Raw genomic sequence first — 27,299 nt, 5'->3', positions numbered from 1 at the left:
TTAGTTACAGCATGTGGGATCTACCTTCCCAACCAGGAATTGAATCCGTGTCCTCTGCATTGGGAGCTTGGAGTCTTAGCCACCAGATGACCAGGAAAGTCCCCTTAATCATCTTTGGATCCCCAAGCTTCTAGCGCATAGTAGGTTCTCCATTAGTGTGTGAGCGACTGTGCCTGGAGTTCTTCATTCAGGATCCCCTTCAGCCAGGCTCTGGACTTTGCTGAAATCTTAGCTGATTGAAAGGATCAGCTTGAAAACACCACCTTCTTCCTTGGTTACTTCAGCCCAAAGAGTCACAACTGATATTTTTTACTGAGTACTTTACACATATTATTCTCAACCATTCAAATTAGGTAGTATTTCCATTTTACAGTTCAGGAAACAGAAGTAACTTCCCCACCCAAGGTTAAAGGGAGTAAATGACGAGATCAGGAATAAAACTCTTCATGAATGACCTTAAAGATAATGTCCGCAGCCACTAAACTCTACAGGTTTCTCTCTGTACTACATTCCTATCATATCTTTGTTCATTAGGTCAATGTAGACTGTCCACACATCTGTATGTCTCCATGTTCTAGATGTGAGAAATTGGGCCATAAAGAAGGCTGAGCACCAAAGAATTAATGCTTTCAAACTGCAGTACTGGAGAAGACTTTTGAGAGTCTCTTGGACAGCAAGGAGACCAAACCAGTCAATCCTAAAGGAAATCAACCCTGAATATTAACTGGAAGGATTGATGCTGAAGTTTAAGCTCCGATACTTTGGCCCCTGATGCAAAGAGCTGACTCATGGGAAAAGACCCTGATGCCGGGAAAGATTGAGGGCAGGAGGAGAAGCGGGCAACAGAGCATGAGATGGTTAGATAGCATCACCAACTCAATGAACATGAATTTGAGCAAACTCCGGGAGACAGTGAAGGACAGGGAAGCTTGTCTTGGGGTCACAAAGAGTTGGACATGACTTAGCAACTAAACAACAAATATTTGTGCACGCTCATTCCCACAAATAAGACCTCTTCCTGGTCTCCCATACTATAATATCTTGAATTAGTGCACATAACTCTCACGCCCTTACAGTTCTTATTTATCATGAATTGTGTGCTTGCCCCTTTAAATTGGTAGCACCCCAAAGACAACCCTTACACGTGTTTTCTCTCTTTATCAAACTGTTGGCATAGTACTGAGGCACTAATAATTGTTGATTAATACACAAATCTTAATTAACCCTCTCCATCATTAGATGAGCTGCAAACAGAGGCACCCCACCCGCTCCCCAAAGGCAAACATGCCCAGAGGAGATACTGGGGATCACACCCCTGGGTCCACTGAAACAGCCCCAACCAGGGCCGCACCAAGCTAGGAAACAAGGTTTAATGTTTTCGCTTCTCCCTGGGTTCTTTTGTAGCGCCGTAGACCTGTCCCTAGTCTTCCCATGGCCTCTTTTCTATGCGTCTGTCTCTCTTTGTCTCTGCCAGCTTCACTCTTTGTTCCTCTGCCTCCGGGCTTGTTTCTCACCAGGTGCCCTGCCCAGTTCCTCCGACTCTGCTTCAACGACTTTATATCTCTCTTATCTGTTTCTACATGTCTTTGTTTCAGGAGGCCAGTCTTTTGCTCCTGTGTGTTTGGTCCGCTGCAGTCTCTCGGTCTCTCTGCCTCTGCATCCTCTCTGACTGGGGGCTCTTCGGGTTACGACTCTGTGAGTCTCCGGATCCAAGTCTAAGTCCATCGGCCTGCCTCTCCCCAGCATTTATCTGGCGTCTGCCACTAGCTCCCGATCCCGCCTCGGTCTCCCCCAGCCCAGCCCAGCCCAGCCCCCACCCTCGGCCCCCGGCCTCGCCGACCAGACCGGCTTTGTTTCCTGCGTCTCGGCGCCCCGCCCCCGCCCCGTCTGGGGTCTCCGCCGCCCTCTGCCGCCCTTTGTCTGCCTCGGTCTTTCCCCCACCCCTTTCCCTGGGTCTGTCTTTGGCTGTCTCTTTGTTTCTCCAGGCTGGGGTGGCTGGAGCTGTTTGCCACCTCTGAAGGTCGGCGCGTGTGGCAGGACACAGCGACAATTAGAAAGAGTCTTCGGCCCTCCGCATCCAGCTCCAGCCCAGGAAACACACGGTTAATACCACAGAGTTCGGGCAATTGGACTTGGCTCAGAGTAGCCCTCTCCGCGGCACGCGGCTGCCCGCCGGCTACCGAGCTCCAGAGGACACGGGCGGCTCCCACAGGCGTGCAGCTCCTCCAGGGTCCTAGAGCGGCCCGGTGCCGCCTGGCGCTTCCGCTTCCCGTCCCCGCCCCCGGCGGCCGCCCCCGGGACGCCCGGGTCCGAGCCCCCTCCCCGTTTGGCGCCGAGCCCGATCCCCGAGCCACTAGTGGCACGGGCACCGGAGCCCCGCGGAGGAGCTCTGGAGGGCCCCAGACTGGCGAAAGTGGAGGCTGAAGCAGCGGCGGCAGCGGCGGGAGGGGAAGGGGGCGGCTGCGCGCCGGAAGGAGCAGCAGGTGCAGGGGCGGCCGGTGGCGCGGGCGGGGGTCACCGGAGCCGCGCCCCGTATCTCGGACACCCGAATGCTGTCCGGTGCCCGTGCCGGCCGGCAGAGGGCAGCGGCAGGGCCCCGCCGTCCGCACATGGCTGTGTGACCGTGAAACTGTGTTTGTCTCCTTGCTCAGGGCGGCGTGCCGGCGATGGAGCGCGCGGTGGGGCCCTGGGGTTCGGATCTCCGTAGCTCAGAGGAGAGAGAGCAGCTGAGAGGCGCCCGCACAGGTGAGGGCCGAAGCGGTGCACCTCCATGGGCAGGTAATGGCCGGGTGGGGCCCCCGGTTCTGGGCTTTGCGTAGCCCAGACCCAGAAAAATAGGACGTGAACTGTGCTTCCAGGGAGGGGGAGGGAACCAGTGTTTCTGAGCACCTACTAAGCGACACGCCTTGAGGGGCATCATTTCAAGGACTCTCCCCATCCCCTGCAGTCACCATCATCCTCGCTGCTTCAGTCCTACTTCAGGCCTCGTTCTGTCTCATCCTGGCAAATGCAACGGCCTCCCCTCAGCCCTTTTCTCTCCAGTGTTGCACCCACTGTGCAGCCACATTGATCTGAGTCCTGGTCTAATCCTGTCTCCCTCCACAAAAGTCTTCCCTAGCTCCCTTCTGCTACTAATTAAAAGCGTTAGTCTAGCGTTCAATTCAGATCTCCCATGCTTTATCTAGTCCCAACATCCTTTTCCAGCTTTATCACACATTCCTTTCCATGGCTTACTTTTTTTCTGCACTGTGAAAGCCTAGCCCTATCTCTCTAATGTCCTCTCTCTAGTGACAGCACAGTTCATTCTGAGCCTGCAATTATAATTATTTGTGTTTTATCTTATTTCTCCTACCAACGTTAAGTATCCTGAGGGACATCTTTGTGTCTGGCTCCTTTCAGGTACATACAAGATGATTGAAGAAATAAACTACAGATTGGGCTAATAAAAGATAAAATCTAATTAGTAAATACCAGGCTTTCCACATAGAATATAAGGTAGGGCTTAACAGCAGGCTTGGGAATTAGACCTGAGTTAGAAACATGGCTTTGTTACTTTATAACCTTGAGCGAGTGACTTAGAATTCTCAGAGACTGCATGTCTGTAAAATGGGGACAGTTAATAGTATTACCTCATAGGATTGTTTGCAAGGATTCAGTAATGCTTACTTAAGTGATTGGCACATATGAAAGGCATGGTAAAAGGAGGTTACTGTTACTGAGAGGCACAGACAATATAAGGGCTTTGGAAATTCAGAGGAGAGAGATCTTTGCGACCACAGATTGTCAGGGATGCCTTTCGGGGGAGACTGCTATTGAAGATAGTGTGTTAATCGCTCAGTCATGTCCGACTCTGCGATCCCATGGACCCACCAGGCTTCTCTGTCTGTGGAATTCTCCAGGCCAGAATACTGGAGTGGGTGGCCATTCCCTTTTCCAGGTGGTCTTCCCAACCCAGGGATCGAACTTGTTTCTCCCACGTCACAGGCTGATTGTTTACCATCTGAGCCTCAGTGGGAAGGCTGAGCCAAAAGGCAGGATCTACCGCTCCTTTTTCTTTCCCCAGGTCTAGGGAGTGAGCATGCGGAGATTTCTCAGCCAGATGAGTTTGAACATGCCCCACAGGAGGATGACTTGGAGTTCAAGGAAGAGGAAGATTTGGCCCCAGGTCATGAAGTAGGAAATGCCTCTCTCAAACCTGAAGGCATTCAGACTTGGGATGACCTGTGGGTCCAGAGGGAGGGGCCTGGAAAACCTCAGGCTCGGGACAGAGGCCCTCGGCTCCTAGGAGAACCACGCTGGGGCCAGGCTAGTGATCGGGCTGCTGTATGTGGCGAGTGTGGCAAGAGCTTTCGGCAGATGTCAGATCTGGTGAAACACCAGCGAACCCACACCGGGGAGAAGCCCTACAAGTGCGGGGTCTGTGGCAAGGGCTTTGGGGACAGCTCTGCCCGGATCAAACACCAACGAACTCATAGTGGTGAAAAGCCCTACAGAGCCCGGGCGCCAGCCCAGGGGCCCCCAAAGATTCCTCGGTCCAGGATCCCAGCTGGCGAGCGCCCCACTATCTGCGGTGAATGTGGCAAGAGCTTCCGGCAGAGTTCGGACCTGGTGAAACACCAGCGGACACACACGGGCGAGAAGCCGTACAAGTGTGGCATCTGTGGCAAGGGCTTTGGCGACAGTTCTGCCCGCATAAAGCACCAGCGGACACACCGAGGGGAGCAGCCCCCCCGGCCCGTGGTGCCCCGGCGGCAGCCATCTCGAGCTGCCACGGCAGCCGCCCAGGGACCTAAGGCCCAGGACAAGCCATACATCTGCACCGATTGTGGCAAAAGATTTGTGCTCAGCTGCAGCCTCCTGAGCCACCAACGCAGTCACCTGGGGCCCAAGCCCTTCGGCTGCGATGTGTGTGGAAAGGAGTTTGCCCGGGGCTCAGATCTGGTGAAGCACCTGCGAGTGCACACGGGAGAGAAGCCCTACCTCTGCCCCGAGTGTGGCAAGGGCTTCGCTGACAGCTCTGCGCGGGTCAAGCACCTCCGCACCCACAGTGGCGAAAGGCCTCACGCCTGTCCCGAGTGTGACCGTACCTTCAGCCTCAGCTCCACCCTCCTCCGCCACCGCCTCACTCACATGGAGCCCCAGGACTTCAGCTTCCCAGGCTACCCTCTGGCCCCCCTGATCCCCAGCCCACCCCCCAGCTCCAGCCCGCCCCCACCTCCTCTAGGCACCAGCCCCCCGCTGACGCCTCGAAGCCCTTCACACTCAGGAGATGGCCCTTTTGGCCTGCCTGGCTTGGAGCCGGAGCCCGGGGGCCCACAGGCTGGAGAGCCGCCACCACCACTGGAGGGTGACAAGCCCCACAAGTGCCCTGAGTGTGGCAAGGGCTTCCGCCGGAGCTCGGACCTGGTGAAACACCATCGTGTACACACGGGGGAAAAACCCTACCTCTGCCCAGAATGCGGCAAAGGTTTTGCCGACAGCTCAGCCCGAGTCAAGCACCTCCGCACCCATCGTGGGGAACGGGCTAGGCCACCACCACCATCCACTCTCCTGAGGCCACATAACCCCCCTGGCCCAGCACCCACTGCCCCTCGATCACGAGTCCGGGCTCAGCCCTCTGGACCCAGCCAGCCCCATGTGTGCGGCTTCTGCGGGAAGGAGTTTCCCCGGAGCTCAGACCTGGTCAAACACAGGCGCACACACACTGGGGAGAAGCCATACAAGTGTGCAGAGTGTGGCAAGGGCTTTGGTGACAGTTCTGCCCGTATCAAGCACCAGCGTGGGCACCTGATCCTGAGGCCCTTTGGAACAGGAGATGGTCGGGCAAGGCCCCTCAAAGAGGAGCCACCAATGGGACTGGAATGATGGGGTCCAGGGAGGGTGGAGGCCCAAGAGACCAAAGGGAGGGTATCTGCTGCTTAAGCAGAGAAGAAAGGGCCTGGGAGGTGGTGGGAGGGAGAAGGAAGGGAAGAAACAAAGGGAAGAAAGGAGTGAATAGATAGAAATAGAGATTTGGAGACAAACGATCTTGAAGCTCAGGAAACAGTCCTGGCTGGGCTGGGTCAGGACCTTGCCAGTTTGGTTTATACCCCCAGCTTCTAGAACACTGCCTGGAATACAGTAGGCAATAAATACTTGTTGATAAACTAGCGTTAGCCTGAGGGCCCTTAAAGAATTCTAAATTCCTACTGCCTCTTAACCTGTAAATTGACCCCTCCCGACCTTGCCTTCCCCCCCACCCCGACCACCCAGACCGGCATCCTGAACCAGGTTTGTTAGACCTAGGAGCAGTGAGACTTCTGAGGTTAAGGGTAAGAGTGAGGCAGGGCCATCTTGACCATCTGCTGATGGGGAGAGTACTGTTGGTAGGCAGGCAGTACCCAGCCTCGGGCCACTGGACATGGTCGGAGCCAGGAAGAGGACACTTGGAGTGAGTCCAGGCCCAACTGCCCTGACCACCTGGACACAACAGAATAGGAGGGAGACAGCGGAATGAGCACTCATTTGCTCTGGATGCCAAGCCCAGGTCCTGGTGGATGGCAGCAGAGACACGTTGGCTGGAAGAAGGGCAGTATAGGAGTGAGGAAAGGCCAGGGAAGTACCAAGGCCTGACAGCCACATCTCCATATGTCTTCTCGCCAATAAACTGCTTCTTATCTGAGGCTTGGACTGGTGTGTGCGTGTGTGTGCATCGTGAGGGGTGAAAAAGCTGAAGGGTCACCACAGGCAAAACCCACAAGCCATGTGTAAACTTGGCCTCTTTGAGCCCGTCAAAGAAATTGGGTGGTCAAAGCTGCTTTTTAGCTCAGGCAACGGGTTAAAAAACGGCCCCCAGGTCTGTCAGTTGATGCCCTAGACCTGAGTGCTGGCTGCCCACAGGCGCCACCTACGCCACAGGATCTAGCGCGACCCTTAAAAGGAAAAACGCGACGCCACGGGTGGGAGCGTGAGGGGTCGGTGTTAGGCAAGCGCTGTTGCTATGGCGACAAGTACCCGGAGAAAAGTGGCCAGCGGGTCTGGTAGGGGCGCAGAAGACCCAGACGCTGATGCTCTGCCTTCAGGGAAACCCCGCCTCCCTACGATCCCTTTTTATTTGTCGAGAAACGGGTCATTAGGCTGCATAGCCCGAAGGCGATGTCTCTATCCCCCGGAAGAGGCAACCATATTTCCCAGCCATCCGTGCGTCGTTAGATGCTGGACTCTTAATTCCCAGCTTTTTCCAAGGAGGGCGCCAGTAGGGAGGAAAGGGGAAAAAGGAACTGACCTGATTGGCCAGGGACCAAAAAGACTAGGGCGGCTCACCCATCTAAGAAACGAAGTACAAGACTGCTCTGCAACTTCGCTGGCTTGGCATTTCAGCTAATCTGCGTGCGGTAACGGTCCCTGGGTAGAAGCTCTCGCGACATCTTACCCATTAGCCGGGCTTCCCTAGAAACCAATGAAAGCTTGCTGCAGCGCGGTTCCTCCCAGCCTTCCCATCCCTACCAAGTTGTTACACAGACTCGAAATCCCAGTGTTTTGACTTCAGCCCCGGGGTTCTTTGCGGCTTCTGTCCTTAGATACACACACCCCTCAAAGACTTTAATGGAGGCCTTTGGGCAGGTCGTTTCTGCTGGTTTCCGTGTCTCCCCACACTACCAGGTCGGCTTCCAAGCTAATCTGCAGTGAACTTTGTAAAAATTTGACCACATCGCTCCCCTATTAAAAACCCTGCCGTATAGCAGCATGCCCTGTCTGTAAAACTTAACTCCTTAGTTGGCATTCAAGACCTTCCACTTGTGTGGTTTCAACTCTGTGCCTCTTAAATGTTTTGTTTTCGTAACTTGGAATGCTCCCCACCCCCAATCCAAATACCTTAAGCGTTACTTCCTCCCAGAAGCCTTCCCTAAACTTCCAACCTGGGTTAGAACCCCCTTCCTCTGAGCCCTTAACACATCAAGAGCTTCTTTAGGATAAAGAGACACTCAACAACAGCATTACCTACTGCTGCTGGGTATTGGGCATAGAATAGATGAATGAGACAAAATGTCTGCCCTCAGTTTCTATGCAGAAGATAAACATTGAACAAATATTTTCAAGTGTGGTAAAGACTATGCAGGAAGCTTGCAGGTAGGAGAGAATCCTACATGATCCAATGCCTCTTCAAAGAAGTGGCAATTATGTTAAGACGTAAAGAATGATGGATGGCGGATGGTGTGTTCCCTGTACCAAGTCCTTAGGGATTCAGGAGCCCAAGTAAACCACTGAGGCTGAAGGCAAATAGTGAAATGCAGAATAGTGAAAAGTAAGATAAAGACTTTTCCAAATTCAACTTTCCACTGCCTAGTCCTAAACGGGGCCTGGCACATAATAACCCTCCCTCAATACTTTGGTGAATGATGTCCTTGAACATGATGTGCTCTTCACAAGAGTTCATAATCTCACAAACTGCTACCTGTTTGTCCATCTGGCAAACCCCCACTCATCTTTGAAGGTCCATTATCTCTTCAGTGGAGAAGGAAATGGCAACCCACTCCAGTACTCTTGCCTGGAAAATTCCATGGACTGAGGAGCCTGGTAGCCTACAGTCCAGGGGTCAGAAAGAGTCGGACACGACTGAGCGACTTCACTCACTCACTATCTCTTCAGTGAGTCCTGCACCCAATATCCACTCCCTTCCAGGGAGTTATCCACTCACCCCACTATTCTGCCAGAACATCTATTATTTCTTTTTCATATGTATATTATATATAAAATATTATCTAGGCTTCCCTGGTGGCTCAGACAGTAAAGAATCTGCCCACAATGCAGGAGACCCGGGTTCGATCCCTGGGTTGGGAAGATCCCCTGGAGAATATATTACTGGGTTTTAAAACTTTTTATTTTTGGCTGTGCTGGGTCTTTGTTGCTGCACGGGCCACTCTCTAGTTGCAATGTGCAGGTTTCTCATTTCAGTGGCTTCTCGCTATGGAGCACAGGCTGTAGTCGCACAGGCTCCAGTAGTTGCGGCTCCCCAGCTCTAGAGCACAGGCTCAATAGTTGTGGCACACAGGCTTAGTTGCTCAATGGCATGTGGAATCTTCTCCGATTAGGGATTGAACCTGTGTCTCCTGCACTGGCAGGGGGATTCTTTACCACTTAGCCCCTAGGGAAGCCCTACATGTGTGTTTTAAAATCATGATCTTCTTTACTAAACAAAGAGATTCTCAGGAACAAGCTCGGATTCCAGATAGGTACTTGTTCATGATCTTCCTTCTACAAGTGTCTATTCCCAAATCCTCCCACAGTAGGAGGACCTTCCAGTAGGGACTTTCACTGCTCTCGGCTGAGTCTCCTCACTGATTCTCCAAACCCGGGGGAAGCATGTCTGGCCTTTTGCTAGATTTCCAGCCATAATCTGGCCCCTGCCTGCCTCTTTTCCAATTCCCACATGACATTTCTCCTCACTTGGCTCCAGCCACACGTCTTCTCTCTTTCCCTCAGACATGCCAACTTTAATCTCACTGTAAAGTTTCTGTAGTTCTGTCTAGAACATTCTTCATCTAGATTTTCAAATGATTAACCCTTTCTCATTATTCAAGTTTCATTTCATGTATTATTTCCTAAGAGATGCCTTCCATGCTCACATTAAAGAAGCCCCCAACCATAGCCACCCCCTGTTGCACCATCTGATCCTATTTCCTTCTGATACTTATCCTTAGCTGAAATTACCTTATTTACTTGTTGACATTTTGTACACCCTGAGAAGTGCCATAGTAGTCAAGGTTTTCATCTCTTTTGTTCATGCCTGCATCTCCAATATCTAAAATGGTGTCAGGCACACAGTAGGGCTCAATAAATATTTGATGAGAGAACGAACACAAAGTGATTTTGGGGATCCTGATTGTATCATACTCATTTACCCTCTTTTCACAGCTCTGAGGAAGAGCAAAACTTTGACCAGATGTAATCCCAACATCCAAATTATGCTCTGGGTTCTGCAGACTGAGGATCAGGCTTCACTCCTGGCTCTGCTACAATTTCCTCATGTAACCTCAGTTCTGAGAGATAGTTTGGTGCAACAGAAACAATATGAGCTTTGGAATTTGTTACTTACCAGCTATGTGACTTTGAGAAATTACTTAAGCTCTCTAAGCTTTTAGTTCCCTCATTTGTCAAAGGAAGATAATATTATTGATCCCCACAGGGTTGTTGTAAGGACACTAGGGATTGTAAGCACTTACTGAATGTTATTTCTCTTTCTTTCGTCATTTCTGAATCCACATTGCCCCATTCATAAAATGGGAGAATTAAGTATCTTTTTCAAGAGAAGTGGGAAAATACAGATCTTTATATATGAACTATCTCAATTTTTAAATGTTGGGAATTAAAATTTGTAAAAGACCTCTCAGGCTTTTTTTGAAGTTTACTTTTAAACTTGAGGGCCAAAATACTTCTGTGGACTGGATCTGGTCTGTGTGCTATAAATTTCCACTTCAGCTACTGGGCTGTCAGAGATGCTATGACGACACTTACTGTGGAACTTAGGTAAATCAGTTTACCTCCTTGAACATCAGTTAGCTCATCTGTGAAATGGACCCACCTTTGTGAGATCAGGGGTGTAAAAGGTTTAGCATAACGATGGCGCCCAAGAGGCGCACCACACAATAAATGGCAGCGATAACTTGGGTGCCTGTTGTTAATTATGTACTAAAGGGGCAAGCTATCCCAGAGACCAATGCCCCAAGGCAGTGCCGGGAAAGCAGAAAAGATGGAAGAAGAAGCAAAAAGAGGGAAGGAAAGAGGTAAGGAGGCAACAGGGTCCGCCCTCCAGGCGGGGCGCCAGCGAGAGGCCCAGGCAGGGGCGGGAGTGCACGTGGCCTATTTCGGGCGGAGCAGACGCGCTTGGCCGCCACGGAGACCTCCGAGCCGGCCACAGGAAACGAGCCTTGAAGGTAGGTCACAACTGGACTGTGAGGACGTTGAACACCGAGTAGGCCGGCCTGGGGTCTTTGGGAGTTAGGGAAGAGCGGAAGGCGCTGGGTGTGGGCTTGCCACCCTCCCAGGGCAGTTTGGGCCGGACGCCTGGGTCCTCTGACCCCTCCCCCTCGGGGGCGGAGTTATGTGTTCTGAACCAATGGCCGGTCGCCTCTGAGGCCCCGCCCACGCCCCGCCCCCGGAGTCGCGGCGTCGCAGAGTGCCCAACCGCCCGGCGCCCTGGCCTGGGGCAGCGCGAGCGCCCGAACCTGCGGCTGGTGAGTGCGCAGCCCCCAGGGTCTCCGCCCCGATCCCGCCTCCAGCCCGTGCCCTAGAGCTCCGGGCCGCTGACCCAGGCTCCTGGGAGTGACTCAGCGCGGGGAGGGTGGCGTCTCACTGGGGCTGGAGATTCGAAGTGTTCAGGGCCTTGAATGCCAGGATGAGTAGCGTGAACGAGTCTTTCGAGCTGGTCCCGGGACAAGGCTGGGGCCTAGGGCCGGGCTGGGATACAGGGAAGAGGGTCAGACACAGATCTGGGCATGGGAGGAGAAGCCACGGCTGCATCGCCTTGTGTGGGCCAGAGCCATGGTCGGGGGGGCGGGTCCTGAGCTGACTCAGCTCCCTGCCCCAGGACACCAAGATGCCCGGTGAACAGCAGACGGAGGAGGAGGAGGAGGAAGAGATGCAAGAGGAGATGGTGCTGCTGGTGAAGGGTGAGGAGGAAGAGGGTGAAGAGAAGTATGAAGTGGTGAAACTCAAGATCCCTATGGACAACAAGGAGGTACGTGTCCCACACCACGGGGGTCCCATCGGTCCTAAATCTGGTGCAGGTCCATCCTCCCTCAGTCAGAAGCCGGGGATCCTGCCCCTACTTTGCCTGGACTCTCAGGCTTAGAATCTCAGAGTTGGCCACCCATCCTTCTGTCCCATTGTCCATTCTGCCACAATACAGATGTCACGCCTACTGTGCCAGGCTCTGTGCTGGGTGCTGGAGAGTAAATGCCCTCCTCGTTTTCTCGTGGAGCTTGATGTGTAGCAGGGTTAGACTGACAAAGGTGTGGAAGGTTTAAAGAGGGGAGTTTTAAGGAGATCAAAGTATGAGTTAGATTTCCCCTTTCAGGACCCTAGCTTCCACTAGGTATATTTCTATTTCCCAGAACTTTACAACACTCCCACCCCCAGCCAGAGCAGCCCTTGTGTCCATATGCAGGGTTTCTGGGCCCGGGTTCCCTGATTTCTTCCTGCACAGGGGCCAGTTCCCAGGAAAAGAAAGTTCTGCTGCCCCCTAGTGGGTGTGGTGGGCCCTAGGGGGAGGGGGCTGGCTTCTGTGGCCTCCTCTTCCAGTCAAAATAACTATTTAGGGAATTCCCTGGCGGTTCAGTGGTTAGGACTCCGAGCTTTCACTGCCTTGGCCCGTTTAGTTCTGTTTTTCTCAGGCCTCCTTGGCCCATCCTCCTAGCTCAGCCTGCCTCTTCCGGCCCTGTGAATCCCCTGGTCTCCTTTGGCCTGTAAGTTAAGAACTCAAGACTCCAGAGTTTAGGGTGGACTTTCAACTCCATCACTTACTTACCAGCTGTGTGACCTTTGGCAAGTTTAACCTCTTTGTGCCTCAGTTTCCTTATTGGTAAAAGTGAAATCATAATAGCACCTACTTCTTGGGATTGGAAGGATTAAATGAGTTGATACTTGTAAAGAGTTAGAACTGTGTCTGGCACACAATAAACATTCTGTACATATTTGTTGCTATTATTATTCATTCTTCCTCCTAAAGTTCAGGACTTTGGGCGAGGTCATCCTTCTGGAGATGTTTCAGTTAATTTTTATCAAGGCCTCAATAAGGCTGAATCCTGGGGCTGGATGTGAACAGGGAAACCAACATGGAGGCCTAGACAGAGGATTGAAGGCAAATAAGGCAGTAGGAAAGGTTTCAAGGAAATAACATGGGCCTTGTAAACTTAGTGGGAATATGGCAAATAGAGGAGGACGAAGGGCATTCCAGGATGAGGAAACAGCAAGTGCTCAGAAAGATAAGGCCAGAGAAACAGATGGACCAGAGTGTTTGCGTATAGTGAGCCTATAGATTTGTACCTACTGTGTTAGGTTATGCAGTGCTGTGAGAAGCTTCAAATCAGAGAAGAGGCATGATCACATTTCCTTTTTAGAAGAATCGTTGGCTGTTATGGGGAGACCAGGTCAGGTAAGGCTGATAGCCTGCTCTAAGGTAGTGGCAGCAGTGGAGGGAACATGGAAAGAGGGAGATATTTGGGAACACTGATTGGAGTGGCTGGAGCTAAGGATGGGAAGGGTGGAGGTAGGCATGGCTAGTCATGAAAGGGCGGTAGGGCTACACTCTGAATGGTGTCACTTAGTGGTTAAAAGCATCGGTTCAAATCCTAAAGACCACATTTACCAGCTTTGCTTCAAGAGCTCTCTCATCTATAAAATGAGATAATGAAAGTAAAATCCTTGAAATCTAGTCTAAATATCACGTGGGTGACTGGATTTGGAGGAGAGTAGAAATGAGTTACACACACACATCCCACAAAGATTTAGCACTGTGCCCACAAAATAGCTCATCAACTTGCTGTGTGGTCTCCTTGAGTCTGGGTTCTTATGAAATAGTGGTCTCCAAAGCTCAGTGTCCACATTCTATGAGTCTCAGCTCTCACCCAGTCCCGTGGCCAGTCATTGTCCAGGACAGGCCCTAATTATGCTACACGCAGGGATTAGAGTAGTCTCTCACCCCCTATCAAAATCCAAACTATCTTAAAGAATAGAAAGATTTTTTTTCCCAGAGGGCTCTATGTACATTCAGTTCTGTCTTTCCTTGCTTAAAATCGAACCTTGAGTGGTTTTGTTTCCCTAAGCTCCCACGCCTGGCATTCCAGGCTCTTCATCCTTCGACCTCGTGGCTTCATCTCTAGTCAGTCAGCATCCTTCCCATGCCCCAGTTTCAAGTACACCTGACCTCGAAGACTTTGCCCGTGTGATCTTTTGGCCTGTAAAATGCTCTTTACTTTTCCCATCTGCTTTCTCTGGAAGTAGTGCGCCTCTCTTCTAGATCAGCTTTTATTTTTAACATGCATACATTCCACTTGGGGATCTTGCTAAAGTGAAGATTCAGATTTAGTAGGTTTGGAGTGGGATTTGAGATTCTGCATTTCTAGCAAGTTGCCAGTGACGCTGCTGGTCTGTGGACCACCCTTCTTGTAGCAATGAGTGAGGGAGGTCAGGATTGTATTTTATACTCTGTACTCCAAAGAAGGGAGATTCAGATAGCTAAAAGAATCCAGGGGAGGGAGACAAGCTGTGGAGGTGACCTCAAACTTGTCAGTGAGATAGGATTGCATCATGGCTGAGAGAAACGGCATTTTGGACAATGACAGCCTTCCAGTGTAAACCCTGGCCTTGCTGATGGATCAGGTGTAGGGCCTTGATAGTCACTTACTTCTGAGTCTTCTATCCTTATTTTAAAATGGAGCTAATACAACCTAACCCAAAGGGTTAGGAGAATTTAAAACAAGAACATGGGTGAAAAGTATTTATTGCAGTTCCTGGCACATATTGAGTGCTTAGTAAATGGTAGTTATTTATTAATTAGAAAAGTAATGGTTGAAGAAGAAACTGGAACGCTTGCTCTTTTTTTTAACTTAAGCAGAAAGACAAAAATCACTAACTTTAAATACTTGGATTATCATATTATTATACTACATTGTATCCCCCTAGTGCCCTCATGTTAAGAGTGGAGATACCCATTATTCTAATTTTAAAATCTGACAGTTGTAGAATTGAAAAGACATGTAAGTCTAGTATTTGCCAAACTTCATTCACGTGTCTATTGCTCACCTGTTGTGCTCATTTAGTTGCCTTCTTCAAATAGATTCACATTGTTTTGATAAATAAATTTACCTTCATCTGAACAATAATGCTGATAAAACTGTGGGTTTCATGGGATCTGTTGTTTTTCTAATAACCATGAAGATAAATACATGATGATCATACTAAGATAAAAGTAAGCCTACATAATACTTAGAAGCCTCTTGCATTCTGTGATGTGCATACTTCAAGTCGGGAGATACTTGATGTTACCTAGCCTACCTTGCCCTCCTTGGTTCAGTGAGGCAGGGGGAGGGAGGGACTTGCCTGGGGTCTTAGTGAGCTAGACTCAACCCCTCTTACCAAGATTCTTCCTGGGGCACCCAGGGCCTTTCTTCCTGGAGTTAGAGATTCCAAGGGTACTTGGGTGAAGAATTTCTTTTTCCCAAATTAGTGGATCCAGGGTTAAGAAAGTCCTCAGACTGGTCAGTTACCTAAAGGAAGGGTGCCAAAGAAAAAAATGGGCCAGAAAAATATAGATATAATGAGAAAAATTCTTTCCACGATATAAACCCCATAGTTGTTAAAACCAGGGCAAGACTGGAAAGTATGACCTTGAGTTCAGACTGTGCCAAATTGCTGTGGGGAGTTTCTCAATTTAAAGTATCAAGTTGTATTTTAACCTTGAATCCCTCTTGGAGAGTGCCAGGCACTTGGAATCCAGCCGCTGGCACATCTTGGCACTCTGAGTGCAGGGAAGCAGTGTAGCCTACTGCTGAAGGATGAGAACTCTAAAAAGTCAGTCCTGACTCCCATGGGCTATATCAATTTAATCTCTCTCAGCTAAGTTTTCTCAGTTACCAAAAGATAAGGCCTGATCCTGGGGGTAGGACTGGGGGAGAGGGGTAACAGGAAGATTTAATACAATAATGTAATGTACTAACAACACTGTCAAATCTTACAGTCTAATGTTGTTATCAGTAATATCATTATATAAACTGTTGTAGCCAGGGTTGCTTTGGTTGGTGACTAATTTTTCAAACTGCTTTGTTTCCACATTTCTGAAAAAGTGAAAGTGAAAGTCACTCAGTCATGTCTGACTCTTTGCGACCCCTTGGACTGTATACAGTCCATGGAATTCTCCAGGCCAGAATACTGGAGTGGGTAGCCTTTCCCTTGTCCAGGGGATCTTCCCAACCCAGGGATTGAACCCAGGTCTCCCACATGGCAGGCAGTTTCTTGACCAGCTGAGCCACAAGGGAAGCCCCACATTTCTGAGGTGGTTACCAAAAAGCTGCTGTCTTTTTAAAATTAATTAATTGATTATTTTGGCTGTGCCAGGTCTTAGTTGTGGGATGTAGGATCTAGTTCCCTGACTAGGGATTGAACCAGGGCCCCCTGCATTGGGAGCATGGAGGCTTAGCCACTGGACCACCAGGGGAGTCCCAAAAGCTACTGTCTTTAACAAAGGATCTTGAAGGCCCTGAAGCTGCTCTCCTTACAACTTCAGAAAAAGGCCTTACTACTCCCTAGTGGTCACCTCTCGTTTCTTTATCTAGAAAAGAATAATGATAATTACTTGGTAGAGAAGGAATATGGGGAGACAGAAGCTAATGCTGTCTTATCCTTAATACATGTCTGGTTTTGCACTTGGTCATGAATTAATATTCTATTTGCTTAGTCCATGAATGTGAACGTGAAGTCTCTCAGTTGTGCCCGACTCTTTGCGACCCCATGGACTGTAGCCTACCAGGCTCCTCTGTCCATGGGATTTTCCAGACAAGAGTACTGAAGTGGGTTGCCATTTCCTTCTCCAGGGGATCTTCCCAGCCCAGGGATCGAACCCAGGTCTCCCGCATTGCAGACAGGCACTTTACCATCTGAGCCACCAGGGAAGCCCTGCTTAGTCCATAGTAGAGATTCAACATCACTTTTGCTAGGATGAGCCATCTCTTTTCTACGAAGGAAGCAGTGTATCCTCAGTACTCTTTACTGTTAGTACAAATTGTTTTCCCTTCATCTGCCTCTTATAAAGCATTTCTTTTTTCTGATTTTATCTCTAGAGACCCAGACCTCATGAAACTGATTTATTCTCAAATTTTTTTCATTTCAGGCCTCAGAGTATTTGGGTTTCACCTTTGCTGCCTTTTGTGCAGCTTAAAAAAATGATAGGTGCTTGCTCTTAAAAGTTTATTAAAGAGCCTGAACTTGATTGTAGCCTGGCTCTAATCACCATGCTCTCCTGGGTCTCTGACCTCACTGGCTGCTCAATCTCCTTTGCTGGCTGCTTTGCATCTTGCCTCCCAGTTCTCTTTAGTCCCTGAGTGAACACATCCAGTCTCAAGGCTTTAAAAATCCCCCGCAGGCTGATGTCTTCCCAATTTACATCTCCAGCCTGGGCCTCTCTCCTGAGCTCCAGATGTGTCCAGGACAACTGTGGATAGGATCAGAAACAGATCACAGGTACCAAGTCGTTGTTCCCCCGAAACTGCCCCCCCACCATTCTGTAGATGATAACTCTGCCTTTGCGATTGCTAAGCTCAAAATCCTTGGAGTCATCTTGACGCCTCTCTTTTCTTTATATCTCATGTCTAATCTATCATTAGGTTGGCTGTCTCCGATTGCGGAATATATCCAGAAGCAGACCACTTCTCACCACTTTCACTTTCCACCTCTGTCACCTGGGTCCAACCCATTGTCTTCTCTGGCCTGCAGTACAGGGGCCTCCTCGGTGGGTTTCTGCCCCTTCTCCTCCTTTATTCTGTGGAACCTTTTAAAATATGAGTCTTATCTGTACCTCATTGCTCAGAACCTTCCCCCATCTCCTCTACTGGTTCCTCATCAGATTCTCATTCAAGGCTAATATAACGCCTTAAGGACCATTCCATGGATTGCTCCTCCCCTCCTGTGTTCTGCCCTAGGCATTTTTTCTTGCCATTCCTGGAACAGAAAAACTCCTGCCTCGGGGCCTTGCTTTCCCTTCTGGAACCTGCTCTTTCACCTCCTTTAGGTAAAGGCTCATGACATCAGTGAGGTTTCTTAACCCTAATTAAATTTGCACCATCCCCCCAGTACCAGCACCCCTTTCATCCATTCTTCCTGAAATTATGAATTCAGAAAAATTTTAATGCTGAATCCCCAGTTCCTAAAACAGAGTCTGGCACATTACGCGCTCAATAAATTTTGGTTGAATTAATAAAGAATAGCTGGAACGACACCAGGCATTGTGATATGTGCGTTAATTATCTCCTTAGACGCGCACAACCGTCCTGAGAGGTGCACCCCTTGGCTTTTAACTACTGTAAAAACGGGGGACGGAGAGGCTGCAGCTGGCGGAGCCCCAGGTCTCCGGCTCCTGGGTCTCTCCGTCAGGGCTGACCTGTTCCCCTCTCCCCGCAGGTCCCGAGCGAGGCGCCAGCGCCGTCTGCGGACCCGGCGCGCCCACACGCGTGCCGGGACTGCGGCCGCGCCTTTGCACGCCGCTCCACTCTGGCCAAGCACGTCCGCATACACACGGGCGAGCGGCCCTTTGCGTGCACCGAGTGCGGCCGGCGCTTCTCGCAGAAGTCGGCGCTGACCAAACACAGCCGCACCCACACGGGCGAACGGCCTTACGAGTGCCCGGAGTGCGACAAGCGCTTCTCGGCCGCCTCGAACCTGCGGCAGCACCGGCGGCGCCACACTGGCGAGAAGCCGTACGCATGCGCACAATGCGGCCGCCGCTTCGCGCAGAGCTCCAACTACGCACAGCATCTGCGCGTGCACACGGGCGAGAAGCCGTACGCGTGCCCGGACTGCGGACGCGCCTTCGGCGGCAGTTCATGCCTGGCGCGCCACCGACGCACGCACACGGGCGAGCGGCCGTACGCCTGCGCCGACTGTGGCACGCGCTTTGCCCAGAGTTCGGCGCTGGCCAAGCACCGGCGCGTGCACACGGGCGAGAAGCCGCACCGCTGCCCTGTGTGCGGCCGCGGCTTCGGCCACCGCTCCAACCTGGCGGAGCATGCGCGCACGCACACTGGCGAGCGGCCCTATCCTTGCTCCGAGTGCGGCCGGCGCTTCCGCCTCAGCTCGCACTTCATCCGCCACCGTCGCGCGCATATGCGGCGCCGTCTCTATATCTGCGCCGGCTGCGGCCGGGACTTCAAGCTACCAGCTGGAGCCACTGCCACCGAGCGCTGCCCAGATTGTGAGGGCAGCTGAGCCGCCGTTTCTTTTCTCCGCGGGGTGCGAGCCTCCATGTGGGGAGAGGCACTCTGGGATCTTAACCTGGGGCTGCGTTAATCTGGACAACTCCCCGCCCCACCACCAGCGTCTTGAATAGGATGGGACTGGCAGGCCTGGCTGCCCTGGAACTGGGAGACAGGATTCCCCTACCGGGATCCCTGGAAACGTGCCCACTTCCCCCTCATTACATCCCCTCCGCCCATGTTAGAGTGAATAAAGTATTATATCCTCACCCCACCTGTGCCTGTGAATGAGGTGGGTGGGGAGAGGCAGAAAGCTGGGGGTCTCCCTAGGCTTAGGTGAATCGGCATGGATTCAAGAGGGGCTATAAGCCCAAAAGGGTTCCAGGAACTGCGTTTATGGGTGTGGAGTCATTCTACACTTGCTCCTTGGTTATGTCTTCATGAACTCAGATCTAGAAGGTTCATAAATTTGTCACATTCGTAATCAATGGGCACTGCATTTCGCAGAACTTTGGTGAGCGGGCATGAACCTTATGCAACTCAGTCTAGCAAAGAGAAGCAACAGTGGCAACTTGGTGTGCAGGTGTACGCTCACTCATGTCTCTTTGTCAGTGGTAACCCACCAGGCCCCTCTGGCCGTGTAATTTCCCAGGAAGAGTACTGGAGCAGGTTGCTATTTCCTTCAGAATTTTCCCAACCCAGAAATTGAACTCATGTCTCGGCTTTCCTGCATTGGCAGGCGGATTCTTTACCATTGCACCAGTGCTACATTATTACTAGCTCATTTTCATCATCAAAGCATTACAAAGTTAGGTAACTCATTTTACGTCTATTTCTGCAGATTATCAGGTACTGACAGCGTCAGTAGTCCCTTGGGGGACTGACAGCAGTCTCTTGTCACTGGGACGATGATGGTGGAGCTGTTGGATAGGAGAGGTCCTCAGTGCAATCTTGGAGTTTAGAGAACCTCTTCCCAGAGGTGACATTTTTTTTTTAGCTGTGCCCTGCAGGCATCTTAGTTCCCTGACCAGGGATGGAACCTGCACCTCCCTGCATTGGAAGCGTGGAGTCTTAACCACTGGACTGCCAGGGAAGTTCCCTCAGAGGTGACATTTAAGCTGGTCTTAAGGTCAAGAGAGTTGGCGTTGGGGAAGTATGGCGAACCTGCATGGCAGACTTGTTAGAGCTTGCAGACATCCCGGGGGGTGGAATGTAGGGACAAAAAGCAAGGAGGTTGGCAGGAGACAGACCACTAAGGACATTGAAAACCAGGCAAACGGTTGAGAGGCCACAGAGAAGCCTTGAGGGATTAGAGGGGAGGGAGGGATCTGACATATTATAGAACTAGAATTCATAGGAGTTAAAGTGGACCTGGGACACGGGAGAGTTGGGGCTGATTTCACTTCTTAGCTTGGGGGACTGCAGGCAGTGTCACTGAAATGGGGACAGATGATGAGCAGGATGGGAGTTGAGGTGGCGGCCATTGTTGCAGCCCAGTCTGGACATACTGAGTGTGAAGTAAGCGGAGGCATCAGGGAGGTGATAGAAGTAACAGCTCAGGGATGTCAGGTCCGGAAGGTATGGCACCACATCCAGAAAAAGGTACTCGAGAATGTGAATCTGTAAAGGAACAGCCAGAGGTAGAAAGAAAACCAAAAGTGTCTGGGAAATCTAGAGCAAAGTGTTTCACAGAGGAAACTTAGCTGTCAGATGCGGCTCTGGTGAACACTGTGTGTGTGTGAATTTAGGGAAAGCGAAGAGAACAGTTTCAGTTGAGGTGTGTGCATGCTCAGTCGTGTTGTGTCCAACTCTATGAGCCCATGGACTGTAGCCCGCCAGGATCCTCTCTTCATGGAATTCTCCAGGCAAGAATACTGGAGTGGATTGCCATTTCCTCCTCCACAGGATCTTCCTGACCCAGGGTTTGAACGCACGCCTCCTGTATCACAGATGGATTCTTTACCCCTGAGCCAACAGGGAAGCCCCTCCAGGGAAGGGGTGGGGGTGAAAGCCAACCTTGAGTGGGTTAGGGCAGAAATGAGGAAGCAGAGTGGGTGGCTTGGCTATGAAAAGCACGATGGAAGTAGCTGGAGTTTTGTTGGTTTTTCCTTACCAGTAGGGAAGAGGCTCGATTATGCTTTATGGGCTGGTGGGAAGGGCTAATGGAAAGGAAGAGACCTTGATTATATAGAGGAGAGGGGAGATAATTGATCAAGGAGACAGGATGAAATAAGAGATCAATAAGATAAAGCTCTTGCTATCACTGTTGGGAAGAGGAAAGGAAGGTTTGGAAACTTAAAGCAGTTCCAGTCTGATGAATTCTCTTACCAGGGAAGTAAGAGAGGTCACTGGTTAAGAGGGAGTGAGGTCATTAATTAGAGGACTGAGGCCAGTAAAGTGGAAGGCTTCATTTCACTGATGTGGAAATAGGGTGAAGGAGGCAGGCCACAGGTATCTCTGAAAAGGAAGTGACGTGCCTGAGGTCACACAACGTGTGAATCATACATTCCCAACGCTAGGTATAGAAGTGGAACAAACAAACTGGCCTTGGGAAGGAAGGCCACGGAGGGGATGGGGAATGTTAGGCATTCCAAGGTCCAAAAGAAAAGAAGCCTTGTTCTGCTCCACACCAGACAGACCTGACCCTGATCTGTGCTGCGGGCCAAGGGAGAGGGGCGGAGGGCTCACAGCTCTGGGGTCTGATGGACAAGACTGGGGCCTGAGACTCAGCCCTAGGCCCAGGCTGGCCTTAACATGATATTTCCTGCCTTGGGCCCCTGAAAGTTTTGAGTTGAAAGAGCAAACTGATAACGACAAATGCAAACTTAACAACTACCTACTATGCACCAGACACTGTCCTAAACACTCTACTTTTTTTTTTTTTTTTTTTTTTGACCATGTGGCATATGGGATCTTAGTTCCGCGACCAGGGATCAGACCCAGGCCCCTTGCATTGGAAGTGTAGGGTCTTAACCACTGCGCCACCTGGGAAGTCCAGCACTCTATTTATAATATAATAGCTTATTTAAACCTTACAGCCCTACTAAGTAGATACCATTATTTCCATTTTAGATGAGGAAATGGAGGTACAGAAAGATAAAAATATAATGAACATCGTGTTGCATGCTAAGTTGCTTCAGTCGTGTCCAACTCTTTGCAACCCTATGGACTGTAGCCTGCCAGGCTCCTCTGTCCATGGGATTCTCCAGACAAGAATACTGAGTGGGTTGCCATGACCTCCTCCAGGGGATCTTCCCCACCCAGGGATCAAACCTGTGTGTCTTATGTCTCCTGCATTGGGAGGTAGGTTCTTTATCACTAACACCACCTGAGAAGCTCCATAATGAACATCATCTAGTACCAAAGATGGCATCTGAGCCCAGATAGCCTGGCTCCAGAATCTGGGCTCCTATCCAACACTACATAAAGCCTCTGATCTTATTTAGAGAAGGGGAAGGGACTTACGTGAGATCAGACAGGGAACTTTCTAGAAATCAGATCTCTCTGCTCTGCAGGTGGGAGATACAATAGAAAAACATGGGAGTTGGGCTCACAGGCATTCCGGGTGCCCCTCTCCAGCATGGACTGGGACAGAGCCTCCCCGGCTGCCCTAGGAAGAGTCTAGAAGGTGGTAACCAAAAGTTTTATTGAGGGAGAAAAAAACAGGAGGCTATCTTCTGGAGGTTCTGGGGCCTTAGACCTCAAGAAGTGTAGCGCCAGGTCCATGACCTCTTAGGAAAGAACTAGAATGAGGTACCTTGACCAGGCACCCTCTGCTGCTCAGAGGCCATGCTGAGCTGCAGGTTCTGTGCCCATGTTTCTAGGTTGAGACCTGACCTGTGGACTCAGAGGCAGGGTCTGCAGGCCCCATGGCCTGGTTTTCAGAGGTGGCCCCGTGGGGCAAGTCTGTATACTTGCAGGCAGAACCACGGGATAGATGCACTGGGTAGCGTCGCCGGTTGGTGTCCATCTTGCAGAGCACTGCTTGGGGCAGGTCTACACGGCAGCGGGCTGCCAATGCTACCAGGTAGATGAGGACATCACTGAGCTCCTCTTGAAGGGCTGCTCGTTCCCTGGGGGACCAGGCTTGGGGCCCAGGCTCCTCATCAGGCTTCCACTGACTGGGGACAGAAGACACAAGACAGGCACACACACACAGATGCTAGCTAGGACAGTGGGTTCCACCTCTCTCAGGAGCAGCCCACATCTTGAAGCAGTGAACTCCCACCTCCTAGGAAGTTTCTTCCAGGACAAGTCAACCCATCTGGGCCCTGGACTCCTTATGGTGGGGAAGAGACCTCATCAGATGATTCACCCAGACCTCTGTGTCCCTACCTAAGCCAAGGAGAGGACATTTCACTTATTGGGACCCAGTCCTACCTGCCAACCCCGTCACTTCTACCCCAGACTAAACCTTAGACCTGGACCACTGCAAAAGTCTGCTAACTCATCTTCTCTTCTTACCCTGCTGCTGCTGCTGCTGCTAAGTCGCTTCAGTCGTGTCCAACTCTGTGTGACACCATAGATGATAGTCCACCAGGCTCCCCCGTCCCTGGGGTTCTCCAGGCAAGAACACTGGAGTGGGTTGCCATTTCCTTCTCCAATGCATGAAAGTGAAAAGTGAAAGTGAAGTCGCTTAGTCGTGTCTGACTCTTAGCTACCCCATGGACTGCAGCCCACCAGGCTCCTCCGTCCATGGGATTTTCCAGGCGAGAGTACTGGAGTGGGGTGCCATCGCCTTCTCTGCTTCTTACCATACCATCTTTTAAAAGAACAAATTACATTTCATCCCTCCCCTGCTTAAAACTCCCCCAGCTGGACTTCTCTGGTGGTCCAGTGGTTAAGAATCTGCCTGCCAATGCAGGGGACATGGGTTCAATCCCTAGTCCGGGAAGATTCCACATGCCATAGGGGCAGCTAAGCCCATGTGCCACAACTGTGAGCCCATGCACTGCAACTACTGAAGCTCGAGTGCCCCAGAGTCCATGCTCTGCAATAAGAGAAGCCACTACACCTAGAGAGTAGACCCTACTCACTGCAACTAGAGAAAGCTCACATGCAGCAACAAAGACCCAGCACAGCCAAAAACAAAAATGACAACTCCTCCAACTGTTTTTGGAATAAAATCCAAACTCCTACCTCGCCCTCCAGGTTCTGTATGAAATGACTCCTGTCTCTGCCAATGTCATTATCCACCACGCTCCCTCTCACCTGGCCCCCCCACCCCCTTAAAGCCACTCATTCTGGCCTCGTCTGTCTTGCAAATAGGCCAAACAGTCACAGGGCCTTTGCACTTACTCTGCTCCCACAACCTTGAATGCTCTACCCGACCCATGCTTCCCATCAGGTCTCAGCTCAAATGTTACCTCCTTAGAACAGCCTTCTCCCTCTGTTACTTTCTTTCTCAACACCTCGTGTTATTTGCCTCCTAGAACTTGTCACAATTCCATATCTTTTAAAGTTAGTTCACTTATTTATTGTCAGTCTCTTTGCACTGTGAGCGTATCCATCTTGTTCAAGACCATATCTTGATTCTAGATGACCTAGCACCCAGACGGTGCTCGTGGACCGTAATGAATGAATGAATGGATTGCCTTCCCACACATCTGTGCTGTCATTTCTCCATGCCCCTGAGACTACCCTGGTTTAGTCCTCACCACATTTTGCCTCGTCTACACCAGCCTCCTCACTGATCTCCCCTGACACAATTCTCCTAGGGGATCAAATCCACTCTGCAGGTACAGTGATCTTTCTACCATTCAAATCGGGTCAGGTGTTCTGTCCAGAACTCCATTACTTCCCAGCCAAATCCTACCATTCTGTGTTCCTATCCTACCCCTCTCCTCCGCAGCCACAAGAGATTTATGTATTGAGTACTTATTGTGTGTCGGGTACTTGAGACACACCAGAGAACAAGACAGATACAAAACCCTCACCCTTTGTCAAGAAGCTTACACTAAAGGAATCCTACATTATTGCTGAATTCCTACATTCTCACTGAATTTAACTCGCCCTTTTCCATCTCACTACCTTTGCAAATGTGGTTCCCCCTCTCTGGAATGCCTTCTATAGAAGACCAGCCTTTCTACCCCAGAGGCAGAGGTATAGGAAGGTTCCCACCACCCCTTCTCAGACCTGGATCTGCCTTGCTGTTTTTACACCTTTCTCTCCCAGGAGACTGGGAGCCCCTAAAGGGCAGCAGACCCATAAGTCATCTCTCTGGATGCCCAGCACCCAGGTACAGAAGAGCTTGGTAGTGAGGAGCGGAAACTGGATCCATGGATATTTGATGGTCAAATGAATCCTCCCCTCCCCTCCTCAACACAGACTCTTCCAGAAAACCTGTCATCTACTCACAAGAGCTCTGCCAGCTCCCCAACTTCCCCCACCAAGGCCAGGAGGAGGTTTCGAGGCTGATGGAACTGCTCCCAGTCTCGTTCAGCAGCGAACTCAGCATGGAGGCGGCGACTAGAATGGGAGAAAGGGGTGGAAGTCCAGGTCCAAGGTTAGGGGATGGGGGAGGAGATGCAGGGCCCTGGCAGGTACTCAGTGAGATGCAATGGGGGCATGCGAGTCAGAGAGGATTCTGCAACTAATTCTTTGGATGGCCTAAACAGGTCATCTCTTTTTTAGAGGATTTGGTTTTCTCATCTGTAAAATGGGTGCATCCTTACACAGACCCTAAACTATCGAAATCTAATAATACCCTCATTTTCTTTATTCCATTTCCTGTTGCTGCTTCTGCAGTTTTCCTCCACCCGGAATAACCCTGTCTCTGCATATCTAAATCCTATTGATTTTACAGAATGCAGCCCCAGGACACTTCCCCCAAGAAGCCCTCCTGGATTTCCTCCAGAAAGAAATGTTTTCGATGTCTCAACACTACATTTGCTCCCATCCTACCTCCCGCTCCTGGAGGACAGAGGCAGGGCAGAAGCATCACCGTACTCCGGTAGGTCCCCTGCCTCAGATGTGTATAGTTAAGCCCATTTTGCAGAGGAGAAGGTTAGAAGTTTCGCCTGCGGTCAGCCCCCAGAACTAGGACCTGAGCACAGCCACTAGCCTTTTTTTCCGAACACGTGGAGGGACCCTACCCGAAAGGAGGGAGGAGGGGCGATCTCCCCAGCTCAGGCTGGGCAAGGACGGCTTACATGTCCTCCAGCGTTGGTTCCGAGCTGAAGCTGAAGGGGCCGGTAGCAGTAGTGCTCTCTCCTCTGGCACCTCCAAGCATCTCTTCACTCGCGGACATGCCGCCCACCGAGCTGCCGCCGGGACCGTCTGGGAGAACCCGGAGCCAAGCTCGGAGCCCCCGCCTCCAGAGCCCCTGACCAATCACAGGCGTTTGTGATTGCTTCACGGGGGCGGGGCTGAAGGAAAGACCAATTACTTATGTGGAGCTCGCTAAATCCCTCCCCTTACCCGGACTGGACCAACCTGAGAGGACTTCAAGCGGGCGTTCCTTGGCTCCCGCCCCTGAATTCTTGAGTCTTGACCGAGAACCTTAAAGATATAGGTACCAGATTCGACCAGGGGAAGAGACAAAGGGCAGAGGTTGGAGAGCGCAAGCGCGTCACTTCCCTTTGGGGCGCCAGATGGCACCAAAGCGAAATGACAGAGCGGAGAGCCTCGTGGCGAATCCCAGAAACGAATGATTTAAAGGAGAGAGGGGAGCTTATTAAAACGATACAGGAATGTCTCCAGGATAAAACTGAGCCTGAGGAATGAACTAGAACTAGGGTTGTTGTTCAGTCGCTCAGTCGTGACCGACTCTGCGACCCCATAGACTGCAGCATGCCAGGCTTCCCTATTCTTCACTCTCTCGGAGTTTGCTCAAATTCGTGTCCATTGAGGACTTCTCTGTAACCTAAAAGGTAAAAAATCTGCCTGCAATGCCAGAGACCAGGGTTCGATCCCTGGGTCTGGAAGATCCTCTGGAGAAAGGAATGGCAATCCACTCCAGTATTCTTGCCTGAGAATCCCATGGACAGAGAAGCCGGGTTGGCTGCAGTCTGTGGGGTCGCCAAGAGTCGGACACGGTTGAGCGACTAAAACACACACACACACACATGTCCATTGAGTTGATGATGCCATGCAACCATCTCATCCTCTAGGGGAACTAGGGAAGCTGTTTCAATTTTACATATTTAATCCTCACAGCTATTCATTCAGTCCTCAAATCAGCCCTCTGAGGTAGTTAATATTATAATCATCATCTCCATTTTACAGATACAGAAACTGAGGGATTGAGTAATTTAACTCTACAGCTAGTAAAGTGGTAGCCAGGTTACAAATTTAAGCAGTTTGGCTTCAGAATCTGGGATAACTCCTACACTGCTGCTGCTGCGAAGTCGCTTCAGT

At 50.8% G+C, this 27,299-nt stretch overlaps 3 protein-coding genes across 8 annotated transcripts; 2 read left to right on the top strand and 1 right to left on the bottom strand.

Annotated features, from left to right (window-relative positions):
- The first annotated feature begins 1,463 nt into the window (after nucleotides 1-1,463).
- On the top strand, nucleotides 1,464-6,667 carry ZNF48 (zinc finger protein 48). 5 transcript variants are annotated; one of them, XM_027527536.1, is made up of 4 exons: nucleotides 1,464-1,695; nucleotides 1,986-2,102; nucleotides 2,652-2,778; nucleotides 4,064-6,667. In XM_027527536.1, exons 3-4 carry the CDS (start codon nucleotides 2,667-2,669, stop codon nucleotides 5,863-5,865), a joined length of 1,914 nt encoding a protein of 637 aa, XP_027383337.1. In that variant the 5' UTR covers nucleotides 1,464-1,695; nucleotides 1,986-2,102; nucleotides 2,652-2,666; the 3' UTR covers nucleotides 5,866-6,667. The 5 variants fall into 5 exon arrangements, with proteins under 5 accessions (XP_027383337.1, XP_027383336.1, XP_027383339.1 ...); XM_027527535.1 differs by having other exon boundaries at nucleotides 1,464-2,102; XM_027527538.1 differs by having other exon boundaries at nucleotides 1,465-2,102; nucleotides 2,652-2,745.
- A 4,140-nt stretch (nucleotides 6,668-10,807) lies between these two features.
- Nucleotides 10,808-19,215, top strand: ZNF771 (zinc finger protein 771). 2 transcript variants are annotated; one of them, XM_027527224.1, is made up of 3 exons: nucleotides 10,808-10,913; nucleotides 11,567-11,716; nucleotides 18,151-19,215. In XM_027527224.1, the coding sequence occupies exons 2-3, from the start codon at nucleotides 11,576-11,578 to the stop codon at nucleotides 18,952-18,954; spliced, it is 945 nt and encodes a 314-aa protein (XP_027383025.1). In that variant the 5' UTR covers nucleotides 10,808-10,913; nucleotides 11,567-11,575; the 3' UTR covers nucleotides 18,955-19,215. The 2 variants fall into 2 exon arrangements, with proteins under 2 accessions (XP_027383025.1, XP_027383024.1); XM_027527223.1 differs by lacking the exon at nucleotides 10,808-10,913 and adding an exon at nucleotides 11,104-11,213.
- A 3,354-nt stretch (nucleotides 19,216-22,569) lies between these two features.
- Nucleotides 22,570-26,283, bottom strand: DCTPP1 (dCTP pyrophosphatase 1). The gene is made up of 3 exons (XM_027527225.1): nucleotides 26,093-26,283; nucleotides 25,299-25,409; nucleotides 22,570-23,062 (listed from the first exon to the last, which is right to left on the bottom strand). The coding sequence occupies exons 1-3, from the start codon at nucleotides 26,188-26,190 to the stop codon at nucleotides 22,762-22,764; spliced, it is 510 nt and encodes a 169-aa protein (XP_027383026.1). The 5' UTR covers nucleotides 26,191-26,283; the 3' UTR covers nucleotides 22,570-22,761.
- Between the last annotated feature and the right edge of the window lie 1,016 nt (nucleotides 26,284-27,299).

The sequence above is a fragment of the Bos indicus x Bos taurus genome, chromosome 25, assembly GCF_003369695.1.
Source record: "Bos indicus x Bos taurus breed Angus x Brahman F1 hybrid chromosome 25, Bos_hybrid_MaternalHap_v2.0, whole genome shotgun sequence".
Lineage (NCBI taxonomy): Eukaryota > Metazoa > Chordata > Mammalia > Artiodactyla > Bovidae > Bos > Bos indicus x Bos taurus.
This window is presented reverse-complemented; position numbering and strand designations above follow the sequence as displayed.